The following is a 22563-nucleotide window of genomic DNA, read 5'->3' on the forward strand; positions in this document are numbered from 1 at the left end:
GTTTTCTTAATCACTGCATTAAACTAAAGGATCAAAACAATAAGCTACTTACAAAACAAGACTAACATCGTGTAAGCAAAACCAGCACAAACTCATGTATTTGGTATTTTTTGTTTTATTTTGGCATGTCTTTGTTTGCATTTATATTAAGCAAAGTGCATCTTTTTCTCATCAACACATTGCACAATACATAAATAACAATGCATATAAAACTTCGTATTTACACGTAATAATATATATTTAACATAAAATACATTTTAGCATTTCTTTCACTTAATTAAATCTTAGTCATTTATTAAACAAGTCAAAGTGAGTTTTCTTTCGTAAAACATCCTCTGGAGAACTCTTCCGCTTCTCGGGAAAAAAAGTAGTCCATAAAAGGTAAGGGCTAGTCCATCGTCATGGCGATTAAGGAATGGGGGGTGGTAAAGGGCGGGGCTTGCTGTTATCGGTTGTTAAATATGACCTCGAGCCAGCAGGGGCAGCTACTGATGAACTGTCTGGTGTAGCATTGCCCCCAGCCCTTTACGAAACTGATCTGTACGGTAAAACCCGTCCGCGGCTGTTGGCTAAACTCGTGGTCATTGGGTCGCTGCAGGCTTCCGGCCTTCTCGAAGTCGAAGGCCTTTATGGAAAATCCTGGGAATACTTTATGCACTAGCAGCGTACGTGAGTCCGGGTTGTCCAGAGTGGCTGACTTGATGAATATCGGATAGGAACTCCGGTTGTACACCCAAACACCGTCAGCTTCGCGGCTGAGCTGGATGCCGTAGCCGATCTTGGCCCGAACCATTTGCACGAGTTGACTTTTGTTGTCGGAAGCGAGCTGGCCCAGGCAAAAGCCCGTGCCTTGAGGTAGGTCATAGAAAATGTCCAGAGATGACTCCTGGACGGAGTAGAGACGTCCAACGCGGGTCTTCTCCTCCCAGTATGCCACTACACACCAGTGAGGGTGTTCTCCACGCTCCTGAAGAGCCAGGGAATCTGAGGAGAGACAGAAACGGTTTTTAATTCCGATGCAGTTGATTCAAATGAGCTTAATTGTATTCCTGCTGGAAAATACAGGTCTTAAAGTGGTCATATTGGTTTTGGAACATGGTAGCTAGTATCATGATGGTCCAAGGTGGTCTACATGCTCTAGCTAGCTTTACCAAGATGGTTGACCAGGTTGAAACCAGGTTCACATGCTGGTAATCCAACTGATCAACCTTCTAGACAAGCTTGGACTAATAAGAAACCATTTAAAACCAATTAGCTTAAAAAAAAAAAAAACATATTAGCTGGAATTTCCAACAGGGATATAAACAGATGTTTAGAAATAAAAGAGGCAGACGAGAAGACTTGAGCTTAAGTAGTGGAAATAAACCCATAATAAATGATGAGATAAGACAGGAGCTCTTAAGTTCAAAAAGGTAAACACAGACAAGTTCTCACACACACAAACTTTATGCATGCCTTCAGCCCAGAAAAACTGTCCTGAGCTCTGCCAAGCATATCTTACTTCCTTAATTTCAGTGTTCTGGAGCGACGGCGCCGGAATGCCAGGAATCTGCCGCCCCGCACAGAGCAGCGCCACTGGCCTCCATCGTCTGTTTACATTAGCAATGCTGCTTATCATCTATCTGACCGCCTCAGTTCCTTATGCTAGCCTGAACAATGTTCTGACGTCAACGGTACAATAAATCTGCCCCAATCACTGTAATTTGCCTCGCCTCCAACAACCAACTCTAGTTCTGAAACCGAGGATAGATTTCCTCTGTCAATGCCCATTCTGAGTGCTTGAATTATGATGTCACAATGCCCTTACAATACAAAAGATCTCGCTCTCTCTCTCTCTCTCTCTCTCTCTCTCTCTCTCACGGATCTGGTTGCTTTTAGATTTAAGAAAGGGCTACAACATGTCCTAACCAAAGGTGAAGCAATAACACAAACAAGTATCTCTTTTTGTCCAAATAAGTCACAACGAGCGACAATTTGGTGGGAAGCTCCTCCCACAGTGAAATCTCATTGGCGATTTTGGCGCTTTGCGCAGCTTTTTCGCTTACAGCAAGCACACAAAAATAACTTGGACACACTTTTACGTAAAAGATGGCGGTTACAACCCTCTGTACTCAAAGGGAAGATAGAATAACCTTGACTAAGCTATTAATCAAGATTAGTAATTATTCAGGCATCTACATATTAACTGGTTGACAGTTTAACTAACTTGCACAACCAACTACTTGATGCAGTTGTGTCTGGTTAGGACACACTTTTATGCAAAAACGAGGAAAAGGAGTCCAACTCCCAGTATCCTTTAGACAGTTGGACTCTTTCTGCCAACCCTGCCGCTCTTTAATCTCAGATAGGGCGAGTAGGCAGTAATTTAGCAGCACAGTTAATTACGCGTTAGCCCAGACTTACTCTATGACTGAAGTACAACCCTTACAAACATAGCTGTTTGGATATGGTACCATGGTAACACTGTGTTTTTGGAGAGATGTGGTATTCAGTTTGAACAACAGGCCTCAGACCTGCTCACGGATGCTTTTTAAGAAGATTTTACTCTGTGACACTGATCCTAAATCAATCTTTAAGTAAAAGGTAACACAATTTTAGTGAAGTGTGTCTCTTCCGTTGCTATGTGCCAAACTGATGCTATTTTTGTCTTGATAGTCGACTAGTTTCAGTGATGACACTATGAACAGCGAGCAAACCTGAGTAACACACACTCGTGAAGACGAATGTGTTGTTTTGTTAACCACATGTGGCCCAATCAAACGGAGAGAGCAATACACACTGATAACTAGAGATCACACATAGATTGGTATGCTGTAGAGGTATACATGTAGGTGTGTCTATAGGTTATGGATTTACTACCGTACGTGTGAGGCGTCTGTGTGTTGGTCGGTTGTGTGACCACAGTGTCACCCCGTCTGACATGGTGACAGTTAGACGCAGGGAGAGTACAGAAATAGAGTGTGCAACATGACACATACACAGTTCTGGTTCATGTCTCCTGTAGCTTTCAATGGACATCCTGTTCTCTCCGACTGTCTGTCCTATTCTGCCTCTTCCGTCTCTCCTAGGCATGGGAATCGTAAGGAATTTAACAATTCTTGTCACTAACGATGACTCCTTTCTATGTTTTCCCTCCCCCTGAGAAGTTTCTTTGTGTCTTTCTCTTCTTAAAGGGGACAAAAAGAGACTCTCACACTTGTGCCTTTGTTTTGCAGCTGAGCTGAAGTCAAATCTCCATTTAGAGCTTTACTGCCTCAGGTAACAAACCATCAAACCGTCCTTCCTCTGTCCAAACTGGCTCCTTTTGGTCTGAGCACTCAAATACCAAACACACACACACACACACACACACACACACTCTGGCTAACGTTTTCGGAGTACATTGGGGTAAAGTTTTCCCTTTTAAGGAGACTTCGCTTTTTAAACAGCCAATTTGTACATAAAAAAAAAAGGAGGCACAACAAAAGCGTCTAATGGAATCACACACACACACACACACACACACACACACACACACACACACTGAGGCTTAGAGTCACTCAGCAGTCTGGAAAAGTTAATGATTATTTCTGTCTGTCTCCACACACACACACACACACACACTCGAGGAAAGTCAATGTTTTTATTGATCGGTTCGAGTCTGGCTGAGTTCACGGGAGGCGTCGGCCTCTTTTACGACCGGGCATCGTTCTTATCCTCAGAGAAGGAGAGTGTGTTTGTGTGTGTGTGCGTACGTGGCTTAGGGTCCAAGCAAGCGACACGCCTGCTGGAGGACGCGTGAGGTCAGGGGTCATAGGTCGGGGGGTGGGGCTGCTTTAGTTCCTTGATGACATCCATAAGTTATTTAAACTTAAACCCCACTAGGTCAGGACAATGTTGCAAATGTTAGGAATACACATTACAAGTGTGCGGTCCTGTTTGTGTGTGACTGTGGCGGCAACAAACCTCAGTATTCAAGGGGCGATAGTTATTTTCAAATGTTTGTGTCTCTAAACTCGGATGTGTTATTATTCATGCTTCTTTTTGTAAAACCGTCTACAGTTTTACAAACTTTTACTAATTCAAGCTGTTGCTCTGGCATGACATTAGATGACCATATAAGACCATACAATAATGCTCGCTATAGCGATTGTTGGGACAATGCTGACGGTAGTCTTGTTGCCATTTATTTATGCACAATATCAGAGTATCATTAAAACAGTTAGCGAATAAACGGCATTTCCATCCCATTTCCATTTCCATTTAGAAACTGTGTTTTAGTTTTTAGTGCAAAATGAAAACAAAACTCTGTCTCTTTTTAAATATAATGAATTATTTGTCATCATAAGCTCGTTTTTAATGCATAGTGTCCGAATGCAATTTGCAACGCAACACAAATGTTGTTTTTACATTAACGTAGGTTTTACACTAGCTGGGTTAACGGGGCATCCACAAATGTATTTTGAGAACTTTGGGATATCACATTAATTATACTGGATGGAAACACCAAGATGATTATAAAATAAATAAATTCTATAGGAATATATTTGGTTTCCATTTTTGTTTATGCGCATCTTATTGATTAAATAAATTAACCACCTCAAGTGAGCGTATACGTTTTTTTTTATGTGCATTTTGGAGATTTTGTTCACATCTTGTCGTTTCCATTAAGTTCTAACACATTACGAAACACAATGATGCATGAAATCGAGTTTGCATAGCAAGAATCGATTGTGTTCATGTACCCGCGTAAAGTATTTTTGCATCGAATGGCGTGCTTTCATGCATCCACGAAGACATTTATGATTCGTCATGCAAACTTTCCAACTAAACAAATGCATGTACATGTCAGTTATGGCTGTATAAATATTATCTTTTTCCTCAGGCATCAATATCTTAGACATCACAATCTCACATTCAACAGAGAGACATGCAGATAGATGGAGACAGACAGACATGTTGGGAAGTCAAAGGGAAACGGAGCGAGAACCTTACATACACACACACACACACACAAGGAAAAACTTTGCCCTCCATTGTGCACCAACACAACGATCAGACATTAGACTAGTGTTCGACAGATATATCACCAAGGCCGATAAATCGTCCGATATTCGATATATTTTCCCATTTCTCCGATTTGTTTCTTGAGGGTGTTGAGCATGTGAAGTGACTCAGACATGTTAACGACCAGTCACGGTTCATTTTGTTGTTACGTGACATCATGTAACTACAATAATAGACCGGTGTGCAACACAGTGTCATTTAAACAGTCCGTATATCAGAGCTGCGGCAGACGCGTTTGAGCTCATAATGCTAAAGTGCTCAACCCGTTTCATTCTCCCTATCTCTCCTCAACAGTTCCCTGCAACCATTAACTGTCTTGTCTAATGATAAAAAGGCAAATATCATATAACGTATGCAAATATGCGCATATCTTGTTTAAACGGATGTAATAAACCAACCTCACAAAACTTGAGCAGATCCAGCATCCTGTGAAACGCTCATAAATCTTCCTCAGTAGCACATACTCTAACGGTCTCTCCTCAACAGTTCCCTTTAACCTTTCTAATGATAAAAGGCAAATATCAGTACAACTTCTATTATATACCATCGGCCAACCTGCTTCCTGCAATTAATAAACCCATATCGGTCGATCACTAAATCAAACCACTAAAATCGTACGATGTACTGGTTGTTTTTCAAACCCATGCCTACTGTATAGGCATGTCAGCACAAAAAACACAAGTCTGTTTATGAAATCATTGAGTATCAAAGGTCAAAGGTCAGAAACACAACTCTCTCCACCAATAAAAAAAAACATTGTGTCCTCTCATGGATAATCACGCAACAAACAAAAATTTGCATTCGTCTGCATTATCACAACTACTAATGATATACTCAATGTTTGCCCATTCACGGTGGTCAGAATGGAATAACTACCACAGTTGCCCCGAATCCAGTGTGTTACCAATCGCAGTGGGAACCAAATTGTTGCACTAGTGTGTGTATGTGACTTTAAACAACCAGTTAGGCCAGTTGAGCGGGGACACCTTTGTTGTGGGTTTTTGTTGTCGTGTTTTTTTTTCTTGCTTGGATGGCAATTAATTTGAATCTAAATTTCATTCGGTCACACACCGGCAAACATAAGCAGCCAGTCAGACCGGGGGCAGATCTCATGAGCGTTGATATTGTTTCTGAATGAAAAGATCACGTGTACGCATGAGAAAACGTCCCGCCTGTCTGTCTCTCTCTGTTAAGGTAAGCAATTAGATGTGGTTTAAGAAAATATTTGCGGTGTGAGGCATCTGTGTCTAACATGTACACTGGCAAATTTGAGGCATGTGTCCATTTTATACTTCCATGTTCTTCTTCTTCCAGCTGATTTGTACCCTTGTTTTTAACCTTTTTTCCATTTCTCTCGGTGTAATGGATGGAGAGAAGCCAAATTCACCATAGCGTTGTTAAAGGAAGTAGTTTGAAATGACTAACTTCACCTACGCTTAAAATATGTCATCAAACAAAGTTGTTCTAGGCTGCTTTGGACGTTTAAGTAGCTGCTTTGAGTCGTTTTCTTGAAATGTTTTCTTTTCCGCTTCGCGGAGGCGACCGGGAGGCCCTACCCCTGGCTCAAGGAATGATGTAATTTCCTGTGCTGTGCTGTCCTTTCCTACTTTGCTAACCCAAACAACCCCGGAATGAGGCGGGAGGTTGTCACGGTAACAGCAAACTTTTTGGCTGACAGTAGGGCCCTTAAGGGGGGATTATATTTGTTGAGGAACCTACAGCCCTGGTTGGGTCTTTCAGCTCAAACATTTATGCAACGTCTATAAAGGGACTGATTGTGGATTGGCGGAAATGTTTCGAAAACAGCGGGCAGCGGCAGGCGTGACACGACAAGTTTCCAGTGTCGTAATTGTCCTGTCTTTTCTGAAAGTGGAATCTAGAGCAAAATCCCAGCATATTGGAACTGATTGACATGTAATATTGTACATTTATATTTATGCATTTGGCAGATGCTTTTATCCAAAGTGACTTACAGAGCCCTTAAGTGCCTTGCTCAAGGACACAATGGTGGTGGCTGTGGGGATCGAACCAGCAACCTTCTGCTTACCAGTTATGTGCTTTAGCCCACTACACCACCACCACTCCATTATAAAGCAAACGACTTTTCAAATGTGTGCAGATATATAGAGTATGACACGATGAAAAGCATCCGATAAAGGATCAACGTATATTGCATTTACATGACCACAAGCGTCGTCGGCTTATTAGGCATAATCGGTGTAAGAACGTGCATGTAAACACGCTCAATGTTCCCGATTTTCTACACTACAACCTAAACTGTGCGCTTGCAGTGTAGACAGCTTCGAGGATTCAAACGGAGCCGTTCTAGTTCTGTTGTGTCGGTGTTGCGCTGCGGCGCTCTTTGAAATGTCTGTGACTGAGAGGTTAATAAATATACTCATGGACGTCAGGCATGTGTTTGTGACTACAGACAGAGGCCAAGGGGGCTACACGGGTCAATTCAGGGGGGGCTGAAATCATAGAGAGCCGACCAGACCCCCTGCCGCACACTTCCCGCAAACACGAAGACACAGGACGCCCTGTCTTGTATCGAGTCACTGTACATGACATTAAATACGACCATGTGAGCAGTTTCACAAAAACAAACATCTTTTGATCTAATGAAAAAACACATTATCCTAAAGTATGCACAATATATCAGTTATCAGACATTATAAGTGAGTTATATTGGTCTGATTAGACACATTAAGAGACTGCAATCCTTTATTAGACAAGATTTACAAATAAAAGTGCACAGAAATGTAAGTTAAAACTAATAATGTGGTCACAGAACACTGCTGTCTCTCTCTACCTGTCTGTCTCTCTGGCAACTAGCTCAGGGAGTTTAGTTCAATTAGGGATAACTCTTAATAACTTTAGACAACCAGGACAAACAATGCTCAGAGACTCTCATCCAATAATCACACACACACACGCACACGCACACACACACACACACACACACACACACACACACGGGGAGGGTATCTCTCGCTTGCTTTCATAAATATTGAACTAAATGTTAATTATAATGAGTCCATGTACAAAATCGTGACTTTTCACGTGACTACCCAGTTAATACATCATTTAAGCAAACAGGCAGCGCATTGGTTTATATTCCAAACATGCGGCGAGTAAAACGCAGGCTTTGTGTTCAGCGTTTTCCACTCATACAGCAACATGGCCTCTGGCTAAACAAATCAGTAACACACTGTTCTGTTTGTGGTCACTCTATTATATCTGAAGAATTTAATCATGCTTTGTTACGTGTTTTTGGGTCAATGACATGACGAGAATAATGTTCTGGGGCTTAAAGTCAAAACTGTCAAGTGGTGCAACCATACAAAGACAGAAAACAAAAATAAGCAACAAATTTAAAAAAATATTAATAATATTTGAAAAACGTTTGTCCAACGAATCAAAGTCATGTGGTTTAACCAACATATAGGTAGCCATTTTACTGTCACGTGCCAAAAAACATTACAGAGAATTTATCAATATTTGTACATTTTTATGAAAAGGCACATTTTGTTCAGGCTATTTGGTGTAACCAAATTGTCCCGGTTGCTAGGGAGGGTAGAGTCACATGGGGTAACCTCCTCGTGGTCGCTATAATGTGGTTCTCGCTCTCGGTGGGGCATGTGGTGAGTTGTGCATGGATAACGGAGAATAGCGTGAAGCCTCCACATGTGCTATGTCTCCGTGGCAAGGCGCTAAACAAGCCACGTGATGAGATGCACGGATTGACGGTCTCAGACGCGGAGGCAACGGAGATTAGTCCTCCGCCACGAGGACTTGGAGCGCATTGGGAATTCCAATATATATATAAATATTTATGACAAGGCACATTTTGTTCAGGTCATTTGGAGTAACCCTGAGAAAACAGCTAAAAAAAAAAACACATTATTTGCATAAAAATATTTACCTTGAAAAATATGTTGAAAACAGTCTAGTCTCATGTATACATGGTGCATGAAAAGTATTTTAATACCTTTTACTTGATGGTTACACCGCATGACATAACAAAAAAAATGGTAAAACATGCATTACATGCAAACATTTTTCAAAAATGAGTGAAATCAACATGGACCCAAAGAGTACATTTTACGAACTTGACACGTTTTCAACTATTTCTAATTGTATCCCCTCAGACAACCTTATTTATCAATGACCGTTATTTTGCACATTATCTTGTGTAGAGAAAAACTGACAACAGTTAATAAATATGACGTGAAGAAATATTGACTAAATTTAAATAACATTTGTCAAAACACAAAAATTATGATTAAAGCTAAAAAAAACTGTAAAAATCAAGTTTATACCTGTCTGTCTCACTCTGCCTGACTTTTTCTCACTTCACGAAAAGAGCAGAAGAGTAAATTAGAAGGTCAGAGAGACAGTTTCAATGGACGCATGTTTCCTGTGTGTGTGATCAGACTTTTCTTCCACTGCCATAAAAACGTTTGTACCCCTCCTCCTCTCCTTTGCACTCCTCCCTCATTCCTCCTCTCTCTTCAACAGGACAAACACTCACCTCAGTAGGAGAGCTGACAAACGAGTGAACGAAAGTAACAAATGTGTGTATGGAGAAACGAGGAGCTGTTTGTCTGCTGTATGTCGAATAGGAGCAATCGTTCTTTCATCAGGCACACACACACACACACACACACACACACATACACAAACATAAAACAAATGCTGGCACACCTTCACACTGGAGGCCACTGATGGGGAGCTACACACAGTCTCTGACTAACCCATGGCACGCACTCTGAGCGCTGTCCATTTAACATGTGTTTATGTAAAGCTTCCATCATTTAACTGTTCTTATCTGAAAACCCATCTAAAGACCCCTCACACACACGCACATTCCACCCAGCGCTGAATTAAACACCGTCATAAAAACCCTTTAAAGTCCCCATAATGAGAAACATCTGTATGAAGGATCCAGCCCAGACCAAACTAACATCCTCCCTCTCTCGCTCGGCTGCTCTCGTAAACACATTCGTCTGTTTGTGCGTCGTCAGAACTCAGAATCAGAAAAGTCCATGGATAAACACACACACACACACACACACACACTTCCATTTTAAAGTCAACATAAAATGGTGTTCGCAACTCATTTTACTTCCATAATGTGCCAACAATAAAAAGGTTAGTTTGGGGCTTGATTGGATGGTGAAAAGTGGGCGTCTCATAACAGAACGGAGCCAGAACTGAGGCAACGCCCACAGACATTTCTCTATATTTACGCCATTCATCCACACTAGAACGCATAAACCTCCACCTCCAAGCAATGGAGCGTTTTGAAAACGCATGCCAAAGCAGTCGAACGCATTCATATTCACTCGCGGTCAGAACGGTATAATATGAAAGGTAACGCAGTTGACAGGGCGCAATCCTATCCGGAACGCAGAAAAACAAAGTATACTCGGGCCTTAAAATGCCTAGCTAGCTAGTTGGCTATTGCATAAAATCAAAGAGCACCTATTATGGTTTTTCAAGTATTACCTTTCATGTAGTGCGTTATAAAGCTGTTTGTGAATGTAAAAAAGTCTGCAAAGTTAAAAATAAAAGAAAGAACTGATTCTGAACATCTGAAACGAGTCGTTAGTAATTCCAGACTTCCTGTACGAACCAACGTAATTTGGTAACAAAAACCCCGCCTCTGGTGTTCATTGGCTGCTCGCGAACAGCTTTGACCTGCCCTCAAACACTATACTAAGCGGTAGACCAATCACAACAGACTAGGACATCTGACCAATCAGAGCAGAGTAAACTCTCTGAAAGGCGGAGTTTAGAATGAATGCTTTAGAATGGACCAATCAGAGCAGAGTAGACTCTCTGAAAGGAGGAGTTTAGAATGAATGCTTAAGAACGGACCAATCAGAGCAGAGTAGACTCTCTGAAAGGCGGAGTTTAGAATGAATGCTTAAGAACGGACCAATCAGAGCAGAGTAGACTCTCTGAAAGGAGGAGTTTAGAATGAATGCTTAAGAACGGACCAATCAGAGCAGAGTAGACTCTCTGAAAGGAGGAGTTTAGAATGAATGCTTAAGAATGGACCAATCAGAGCAGAGTAGACTCTCTGAAAGGCGGAGTTTAGAATGAATGCTTAAGAACGGACCAATCAGAGCAGAGTAAACTCTCTGAAAGGCGGAGTCGTTTTTGACACTGGGGATAAAAATGGTAATGCTGCAATTTAAATTATGAGCAAATGACAGTGTTTTTTTTGACCTCGAATGCATGTAAATCTATTGTCTGAGACCTTAAAAACAAAATTAGACACGTTTAAAAAACATAAATGGTGCACTTTAATCAACAGACCGCACAGCCTAGATGACATCAGCTAAAAAATAAAGTTGTTTCTAGAAAGTTTCAAGACGTTTCTTGGAATGACATGAATAAAATCATGTTGACTTGCATTTCATTTGTCACTCTTTACTAGATTCAAAACAACAAATTAAAGTGCAGAGACTCCCTTAAAACGAATCTCCTTCTTCACAGTCTGTCTTAACCAAACAACTGCGTTTTGTCTGTTTGGATTGAATGAATCAGGACAGAGGGGTTCGCTCAAAGACCTCACAAGCAGTGAACACACAGGAAGTGATAAAGAGAAGATGAAGATGGTATTGAGCTCATACCTGAGAACCCCACAGGGGCCGAATACGTTGATCCCCCAGTTTCAGTGGAAGCAGGCACAGAACCTGGAGAATCTACGGAGAAAGAGAGTGACAGCTGTCAATCACAGGATTAAGAGACCTGATTGGCCCATCTAACATGATGACACTAAAACAGATTGTCCTCCTTTTGGATAAAACATTAAAAACCCGACGGACATTCAAATTTCCTGCTGCTTATACTTTTCTGTCATGCAAAATAAATAAACCATTTTTGAGGTTCAAGTCGTTGCCAAGAAAGCGGTGGAGAAGGAGCGGGAGCGCTCTAACAGGAATATATAGCGTCGAGTTTAGCAGGATACACTTCATCATGTCAAAAACAACGAGGTAGACAGGAAATTGCTTCAGCCTTGAAGACCGTGTACAGTACATTTTCTAATTGCCGTTCAAGCACACAGGAAAAACACTCGCTTTCAAGTTAACCCTTTCATCGACACTTCTGTCAGAATAGTTTTGCTGTATACGCGTTACAGTTACTTCTGGAAGAGAAATCAAGTCATAAGATCAGTTCTTCCAGTATGGTGTAGTCGCCTTGCTGACTAGAGGTAACTCCATAACTAGATAGGTAAAGTTGACGTTGGCTTGATAGACTGTCAGAACGATAAAACGTTCAACATAACAAGATTAAACATTTCAAGCCTGTTCCAAAACCTAGCGTGCTGCCTTGCTAATCTACTGCCAACATAGACTAGTACCTTCTAAAGGCCCTAATATACTTCCGTAGAAGTTCTTATTCACTCTTCTTTCAGGGGTAAAAAGAAGTTCTAAACAGCCGAGAAACGGTTTACTTTTGGCGAATATTCAGACACCGGTGACACCCCTGTGGGAGGTGTTTAGAGGTGCATTTAAATACGAGGATGCTACATGTAAACCTTAACTACTGTGATATTTAAATGCATTATCAATGACTTTATGCCTCATTTTGGGAGTAGATTTCACATGAGGTCATTAAATCATCATCAAGTGGTTGAAACAAATTTTAAAGTCATATAAATGCCATAGAAAACATTTTATTTGTCCTGGTTACATGAATAATTAATGATGCTAACGTGCTATATGTGGCCATAATATACGTTTTCACTCTGTTATTGTAATTTATGATGACACTGTTACTACTGCAAAGATAAAAAGTGTTAATGTGCAGAATAAAGACAAAAGAATGATGATAGAGGCGTATCTTTGGGCAGATGTGTGAATGGTAAATGGTCTGCACTTATATAGCGCTTTTTTATTAACCTTAGAGGTTACCAAAGCTTTACACTGTGTCCCAATCACCCATCCACACTCACATTCACACACCAATGGTGACAGAGCTGCCATGCAAGGCGCTAGCCTGCCATTGGGAGCAACTCGGGGTTCAGTGTCTTGTCCAAGGACACTTCGGCATGTGGAGCCGTGTGGGCCGGGATTCGAACCACCAACCCTGCGATTGGTAGCCGACCCGCTCTACCATCTGAGCCACAGCCGCCCCTAAACTTGCACTAGCTCGCTAATGACAACTCACCAACTGACCGATTTTGGCCGACTAAACAATGTAACAAAACCAGCTGTTGGTCTCAAAGTGGGTGGAGTTCCAGGTCACACCTACCGATGATGTGGACCAATGGTAGTAAGGTGGTGTTTAGAAGCCGTAAGAATTTTTCCTAAAAGTTCGCCCAGACGCACGGTTACGAACCACCAAAACGAATATTAAAAACGCCTACTTTTTGGCTAGATTTTGTTCTAAATGTCACACCAGTTCGTTCGAAGTATATCTGGGCCTTTAGGCAGCATCTTGGTGTGGAGTGGTGGTGGTGTAGTGGCTAAAGCACATATCTGTTAATCAGAAGGTTGCTGGTTCGAACCCCACAGCCACCACCATTGTGTCCTTGAGCAAGGCACTTAACTCCAGGTTGCTCCGGGGGGATTGTCCCTGTAATAAGTGCACTGTAAGTCGCTTTGGATAAAAGTGTCTGCCAAATGCATAAATGTATCTTAACTGCAATAATAAGTGATTGGTTTGGAACACTCTACATAGGCAACAATACAGTGCACATACAAATAATAATAATGTATAAATAACTTCAACACTTCTCTGGACCCCACCACCCTCAATTCATTGCTTTATCCATTATTCGCAATGCAATCTGCGATTACAGTGAAGCGATGTTGCCTTAGAAGGCAGCATAATCATTTGAATATGCTATCTAGGTAGGCAGCTCACTAGGTTTTGAGACAGAGACTTCAAGTTTGTTAACGACTGATATTTCTCAAATCAAACATGCCTTTGTCATTTCAAGGGCGTTAGTGTTCTAGAATATCACTGCCAATGGTCTTTCTCTCATTGGTGTCTCTTTGATTAAGAGCTTAAAGCAAATTATATGCGAATATGTTTCCATAAACGACTCCTTTCACCTTACCGTCAACAATGTGTGAACATGTGAGAGTTACTACGGTGACAGACACATGTGTGTGACAGTCACTGACAGACTTGACGTTATCACGGAGACGCAGTTACTCGGCTTTAATGAACGTATCCTTCCCTACACACACACACGTGCGTGCAAACGCCCTTTTAGAATCATGTCTGAGAACGACAAATAACTTCCTCTGAGTGTTGAGCGTCACTCTCTCTTTCAGTCCGGCTGCTATTGTTCTGTCCCTCGTCTAAGAGCCATCCGTGGCTAATGGAAGTGTTTGTGTGCGCGCAGGAAATGTCCTCCCCAAATTGGCTTTCCTGTCCTCTACCACGGCGCCTCTCTTTAACTCATACCCTCTCTCTTGATCACTCACTCCGAAAACCCCAAAACGGATTCATAAAACAAGAATGACTCAAATAGTGAGAGCCATTTCAGTCAAAGCAGTTCCCACACACACACACTTTTTATTATTATTCCTGTTATAAACATTACCAGATGCACAAGAATTAGGGGTGGGCAGTATGACCAAAATCACAGTTCGAGTAATTTTATATCATGAGTAATCACGATACAGGTCACTGTTGAAACTTAACATGCTTTTTTTTCAGTAACATACTGCCAAACACTGTTAAAACCTGATTACAGTCAGCTACCGCAATTGCAATCTACAGTTATTTACCGTTTACAGTAATTGAGGTACATTACTGAGAAAATAGAAATTGCATCGTAATTAGCTGTAAGAAGAAAAAAAGATTATGTCTGCAGAGAGACACACACTTAATGCACCAATGTAATATTACAGTAATTTGCTGTAATGCATTAGATTAAAAGTAATGTGCTGTAATTGAGTGGTTAATTACAGAACATTTGCATATTAGAGTTAAATACTTTGAGGATATTATAGTAATTATCTGTGCATTTTACAGTTATTTACAATATAAATTACAGCAAGAGCTCACTTCTAATTTTTTGCAAGAAATTTAACCCAGTAAAGTTTATATATTAAATATGTGTGTGTGTGTGTGTGTGTGTGTGATATATAATCCAATTAATTTTGAAATTTACAATAGCATTTAATCTTTTTATTTTTATTATTAATATTAGTTTTTTTAAATTAAACATTATAATAATGACTTGTGTAATTATGATTGGATGAGCCACAGCTGAAGATATTTGAACCTTTATACATCCATAAACAACCTTTAAAAACAACGCAACCCATTTTAAAATGCACCATTATTATTATAATTAAAAAAACGTTTTAATCTGAAAGAGACATCTGCAACAATTAGCAGAGTAGGCGGTAGCATATATAAACGTATATAAAAGTCTATCATAGTGCCACAGTATATACAGTCATACAGGCCAGTCCTGGTCCAAATCAACGCTGAGGGAATTTCAAGCAGTTGGAACTAAATTTCTCAAGTACGTTCTCGGTAACTGATACTGTTTGAGTGAAATGGTGTGAGGAGTTTTGGCCCGGATAAAGTAGGATTTTTACTCGAGTGATCAGCAGGAAACTTAGTCCAGGACTCTGCCAAACAAAATACGCTCTCAACACCGCTTTTCTGAAGTGAATATACAAGACGCACTTATGCAGCAAACAGCATTATGGGTAGAGAGACAGAAAACACAGGAAAGTCGAAAAGCGTCACTCCCAAAACCGCAGATTAATTTGGCAGATAAATCAAGCTTTTCCTTTATGTGATCCATGTTTCCCAGTTAAGCATGTTTCCGAGTTTCAGCTCAACTCTGCAGCCAAACATTCAGGCAGACTAACCTCCCCCCTCTCCAAAAGTGGCGTATGGCATCATGCCATCTTATGATAGGGTACGGGCATGACAACTTCATTCTATCCAAACTAAATCACAACATTACCCAGACCGAGTCTATCTCACACACACACACACACACACACACACACACACACACACACACACACACACACACACGTTACGGTAATGAGAGTTGGGGGGGGTCCTGAAAATTATGTCATAATGCAAAAAATCTTAGAGTCCTTAATGATGATGAAATGGCTTTATGAAAAATATAATTTAATATATTTGACGTTTTTATATATTTGGGTTAAATATGACCAGGACATTGTCTTGGCCATGCACTAAGTATTTTACATCATACTCAAGGTCATTAAAAGAATACCATATTATCACCATACTACCATGCCTTTGACATTAGCCACATTTCCACTATCTGGCCCAATGAGGGTGTGCTAGCGCATACCAGGGCCATTTGCGTTCCCACTGCCACTTCCGGGGCTTCTTCGTGCCTCCTTGGGGCTTACTCAGGGCCAACGACCAAGCGCCCCGGCCCGCTGATTACCCTTGGGCTAAACGAGGCTAACTGGGGCTTGAGGCGGGGTCGATTTCACAGGTGGAGTTTAGCCGAGTCAGGTCAGACGAGCAGCAAGATGATCATTCCCCAATTGTTTACATCTAGCTACCAGCTTACCGTAACAGATCAACCGAGAATGGAGAATCGTCGGTACTGATCAGTGACGAAATCAAGATATTTGGGCTGATGAAAATGCTAAAGATATTAAAACATATTAAAGATATGTGTATGTACAATATAACTGTCCTGGCTGTGAAACTAGAGCTCCAAATAATAGCATATAATGAATATACTGAATTCTGGATGCTTTAGAGACTTAATGTTCTGTTTTTAGCCAGTTTAGAAAATTGCATTACGTGTGTTTTTACAGAAACGGCGTGTTCACAACGCAAGTTAGACACCAACTTGGTGCTGCTTTGCCAAGTTGTGTATCCAGCGCACAACGGTACAGGTTCGGGGAAAAATTTAAACATCGCGGGCACAATAAAAATCCATGTTTATATCAAGTGCTAGCTAATGAGTTTCTTGCTTGAGAAATGGCCAGGGTTTGTGAGACATTGGCACCAGGATGGCGTATTAAGGGCGGGTTTTAGGGTAACGTCGGGCTATTGGCCCGACGGTGGGAACGCGGATTGATTTTGGTCTTGAGGTCTGAGGCTATTGACCCCGGCTGGCCAGTTGATAGCCCTGACTCACACTGACCCGATAGTGGAAAAGCAGCTATTCAGTGAAAATAGCTTGACATCATCAGAACAAAAATTCATAAAGTATGACTGTGTTCAGCTCAATAGGTGCTTCAATTGAATATGAAACTTCAACTTACCAGGTGGTTTAAGAAAATCGGTGGGATATCTTGAGTACGGGGGTGGGGGGGATTCTGGAGGAGAGAGAGAGAGAGGGTAGTGAGTGAGTGAAGTGGGCTAATGATAAGAGCTGGCATTCTCTGGGAAATGTGTTTGTGTAGTACTGAGGGTTACAGGCAGGACAGCTCTGATAAACACAGGGCCGCCTGGCGCCAGACTCCACACACACACACACACACACACACACAGAGAGCAAACTAACTTCAGTGGGATCACACACAGGGGCCTCCGGTGGGTTTCACATGAACAAGCACAGACTGGAGGAACAGCTGAAAAATCGGTCGTTTTGAAAGTACAGAGACAGAACTACTATCACTGTGTAAGTTGTTCTCACAGCCAAGCCTAAAAACTACAATAAAACCCTTAATTTGATGAAACTTCAAGAATTGTAAGAATTCAGGACTCGATGTTGTAAACTACTACATATGAACAACCAACGCATACAGACTATAATCAGGTTCAAATATTCATTATGTAACAAAATAACATTTTTTCTCAGTATACATGATTTTCTGCTATAGCATAATCTGGATTATATAACATAGCAATTATGCAGTTTTATATGTATTCGTGAGCCTTTAGGACTACAAGCACACTTTGTTTTTATTTCATGACAGTCGAAAGGAGAATTTAGGACTAGTTAGTGAATCACCAATAGATGATATTATATTCCTAATATAACATTGCAAAACCTATTTGCATCAAATCTTCATCTTATATTCTTGTCTTAGTGTACATAATCTTACACTATAACGTATTATGCATAAATCCAAATATTGATTAGGTCTATATTCTACTCAAAGTCTATTGTTAAAATGTTAGTTATGTCATGGGGGGGCAGCACTATATAAGCACAGTTAGGGTATTGTGGAGTAAGAGCCAAACTGATGTTTACTTCCAAAAATTGGATTATTTATTTATTTATATATATATATATATATTCACTATATAGGGGACATTTTGGAGCACAGATGCAGTGTACTTGATCTCAAGTATGCAACAGCAACCTATTCTTTTCTTTATAAATACTATTTACTAGATATGATCTTTAGTATGCAAGAGGCAAAAGAATGACGTTTAGTCCCATTTTAAAACTATAATTAGTGTATATTTGGAAACCCACTAATTTACCAGATGGCTATTATTATATAATGACTATATCAAATACATCAGAGCACAGATGATCACATACCGAGCTCACAGAGTCTGCTCATATGATGCGGGTTGCAGCACACGAGCTCCGGGTTGATTTTCCCAAAAGATTCACAGCACGAGAGTCTTTTTAATTCCGAGGAATGCCGGAGGTCCGGCCACCGGAACACTTTAAAGAGCAGCAGCGGGAGCGGGTACGACTGTTGACCCAGTCTGGCGTCCACTTTCCCGGGCATATAGAGGCAGGGGCTCCGCGCTCCCCCCTTGGACTCCACCGCCTGCAGGAGCACCTCCAACTGCTTTTCTTTAATCTTTTTCAGGATGGAGTAGGTCAGGGCTTTCAGTTCGGCCTCGGTGCCGGGGTTCGGCTTAACGCCGCTGGGTTTCCCGAGGCAGCAGCCCGCGTTGCCCCCGCGCGTCCCGGTGTCCGCGTCCCCGTCGCCCACCACGGGCGCACGGCTCCTCCAGAGTCGCCGGACGAGCCCCGATCGTTTGGTCCTGAACATGCGGGACGACAAAAGGGTTCCCCGGCTAAAAAACGGCCATTTTGTCCGCAAATCATGAAGATCCCGGGGTCCGAATCCACAACCGGAGAGGAGACGGCGGAGAATCGGCGAGCAGGAGAAGCACAGGCAATCTGTTTCATACGCCAGTCTTTAATATTTCACCAACCAAACCGACACGGAATTTTAAAAAATACCCCTTCGAGATCCAGAAACCGTCAGACTGTCCGTGTTGATCAGAAGCGCCGCTACATTCGCGTTGAACTCCTCAGAAATGACACATGAACGCTGATGTCACAGTAGCGTGCAACAATGTAACAGCGATAAAAGCGTTCGATCTTAATCCACACGTAACGTTAAGCGTCTAACATCAACGGGTCCTCCGGATACAATAATGATACATTTGAAACCAAATCTGAAGCTCTGATCCAAAAGGCACCAGTATAAATCCACGTCTGGCCGGACAGAAAAGACGAAAAACTATCTTAAACGCGTGTGTTTCCTGATGCATACACGCTGTAACATATGAGAACGCTCGGAATTATCCACGAATAACCGTTTTCAGATCGTTCCCGAACCATAAATGCGTTCAGCTTCCGAGCATGGGAAACAACAAGCGAGTCGATCGCTACTAAACAGACTGTAAACGAGCAGAAGATCAGGCGCCTCTCTCTCTCTCTCTCTCTCTCTCTCTGTATGTGTATCTCGCTCTGTCTCTGTCATTGGCGCGCCGCGGGTCATGTGGTTGTCTAGACACCCTGTCGCTTTAAAAAAAAAAAAAAAGTACAGGCTGGGGAAAAAAGTGATTGTGTTGCGCAAACATGAAACAAAGTAACATCAGACTGGATACATTTGTCAAAGTGTTTACAAAGTTACAATGTTGCAGACTGCGAGAGGAGATGGAAATGTGTTCTGGTGCTGTATTAGAGATAAAGTCCAATATGAGCACAGTCTCTCTCTCTCTCTCTCTCTCTCTCTCACACACACACACACACACACACACATGTTGTGTTTCCATGTTTTATGGGGACTTTCCATAGACATAATGGTTTTTATACTGTACAAACTTTATATTCTATCCCCTAAACCTAACCCTACCCCTAAACCTAACCCTCACAGAAAACTTTCTGCATTTTTACATTTTCAAAAAACATAATTTAGTATGATTTATAAGCTGTTTTCCTCATGGGGACCGACAAAATGTCCCCATAAGGTCAAAAATTTCAGGTTTTACTATCCTTATGGGGACATTTGGTCCCCACAAAGTGATAAATACACGCTCACACACACACACACACACACACACACATAAACATTTCAAGACGCTGAACAGAACAAACCACGTGAGTTGTTGTGGGTACATTTGTATAAGATTATGTGACAAATATTTATATTTAATAAAACTGTTTGTGAATGAGTGAACATGTAAATAATTATATATACATAATTTTTTTATTTGTATTATATAATACAATTATTTTTACAATATATTATATTATTTTATTATACATGACTATATAATATATAATCATATTTTTTGATCATATTTACAAAACTGTTATTATTATTGGTGTGTTTGTGAATGAGTGAACATGTTTGGTAGGTAAATAATATTTATTTTTATTTTTTTATTATATAATAAAAATATATTTTATTATAGATTATATTATTTTATTATATATGATTCTATTTATAATTGTTTAAATTATATTTACAAAATTATTATTATTATTGGTGTGTTTGTGAATGAGTGAACATGTTTGGTAGGTAAATAATGTAAATGTAAATAATTATATATAAAAATATTTTTATTATACAATAAAATGAATTGTTATTATAGATTATATATTTTTTTTATATACGATTCTATTAATTTTCTTATTATAGGTCTATCTACAAAACTATTATTATTGGTGTGTTTGTGAAATTTTCTTACAAAAAATGATGATGAATTATGGCAGAACACTATTAGAAAAAGGATGAGAACAAATATAGATATTTAATACAAATGTAAATAATTTTGTATAAATAATTAATATTTTATATAATAAAATTTATATTTATTATATTCATATTTTATTATATAAATACTTATAAGATTATATTTATAAAAAAATGATTACTGGTGTGTTTGTGAATAAGTGAACATGTTCTGTCTATGCATTAGGACACATGAACTGCTGCCGCCTACTGGTGAGGAATATAATGTTTCTAAAATAGGCTTTTAGGCTTTAAACAATAGGCTTTTTTTTTTTTTTTTTACATTTTTCTGGCCAAAGCATTTACAGCTCAGCTTTATCCAAATTAAATACAAAAAAAAAAAAAATTAAAAAATAAGAAGGAAAATAAATTTTTGTGATTAACAAAGAAAGACAAAAGAGAGATTAAATGACTTTAGAAATAATAATTAAACATTTATAAGGAAGAGACAGGGATGCTTTAACCGGACATTCACTCGAAAAGTCGAAACATCCATCAACTAGAAAAAGAAAAATAATTACGCAGGGCTTGTAAAGAGAGGAGAGGGGTTGCGCCCTCTGATCAATGGCAGGACACAATGGCACACACCGGGTGACTCTAGGGTGACAGACAGGCTTTGCGTGGACACTGTCTACAATGACTATTATGACGCAATAAAGGAGTGCAGATCTGTGTGGGCTGATGCTCCATGAGCACTTTAATGATGGAATGACATTATGACATCATCGCTGACAGTGAAACATCTGCCATTCCATTATGCCATTATGAATAAAATAAGTTAAAGCGGCAAGAGAAAGTACGTTAACCTTTTGGAATTAGCTGGTTTTCTATATTAATTGCTCATAAAATGTGATCTAATCTTCATTAAAGTCACAAGTATAGACTAACACAACGTGTTTAAGCTAATAACACACAAACAATTCTAATCTTTCATGTCTTTATTGAACACATCTCATTAAAAATGCACAGTGCTGTGGAAAAAGTAAGTGAAACCCTAAACTCAAGTTGACAAAAAAGCTCATTCGAGTCACAAGTTGGCAAACCTGGCATCCAATTAATGAAACGAGATTGGAGGTGTGGGTTAGCGCTACTTTGACTTATTAAAAGCACTCAAACTTTTTGAGTTTGCTATTCACAAGGAGCATCTGCTGACATGGACCTTGCCTCGCAAAAAATCTCAGAAGACCTACGATCAAAAATGGTTGCTCTGCAAAAAGAGCTTAGATATTCATCTGTTCACAGTTAGATGAATTGTCTATAAAGGTATACAATATACAATATACTGTACACCTATACACACAGAATGGTCTGCACTTATATAGCGCCTTTTTAACCTTAGAAGTTACCAAAGTGCTTTACACTGTGTCCCATTTACCCATTCACACTGACACACCAATGATGGCAGAGCTGCTATGTAAGGTGCTAGCCTGCCATTGGGAGCAACTTGGGGTTCAGTGTCTTGCCCAAGGACACTTCGGCATGTGGAGTCGTGTGGGCCGGGAATCGAACCGCCAACCCTGCGATTAGCGGAAAACCCGCTCTACCACCTGAGCCACAGTCGCCCCATATAGAATATATGAATGGCAAA

General features: G+C 40.3%; 2 protein-coding genes across 3 annotated transcripts in view; both read right to left on the minus strand.

Moving 5' to 3' along the window:
• LOC127627755 (dymeclin-like) overlaps positions 1-22563 on the minus strand; it is a 162573-nt gene that overhangs the window by 45697 nt on the left and 94313 nt on the right. The window contains exons 19-20 of one of the 2 annotated variants that reach the window (XR_007968568.1): positions 17301-17354; positions 11691-11762 (exon numbers count right to left, since the gene is read on the minus strand). The exons of the other annotated variant lie outside the window; for it this stretch is intronic. The gene's annotated coding sequence lies outside the window, so the exon portion shown is untranslated. Of the gene's footprint in view, positions 1-11690; positions 11763-17300; positions 17355-22563 lie in introns of those variants that run through there. 2 annotated transcript variants of the gene reach the window in all.
• smad7 (SMAD family member 7) lies at positions 105-19933 on the minus strand. The gene is made up of 4 exons (XM_052104299.1): positions 18533-19933; positions 17301-17354; positions 11691-11762; positions 105-984 (listed from the first exon to the last, which is right to left on the minus strand). Exons 1-4 carry the CDS (start codon positions 18996-18998, stop codon positions 446-448), a joined length of 1131 nt encoding a protein of 376 aa, XP_051960259.1. The 5' UTR covers positions 18999-19933; the 3' UTR covers positions 105-445.

This window comes from Xyrauchen texanus, chromosome 34 (assembly GCF_025860055.1).
Source record: "Xyrauchen texanus isolate HMW12.3.18 chromosome 34, RBS_HiC_50CHRs, whole genome shotgun sequence".
In the NCBI taxonomy this organism is placed as follows: Eukaryota; Metazoa; Chordata; class Actinopteri; order Cypriniformes; family Catostomidae; genus Xyrauchen; species Xyrauchen texanus.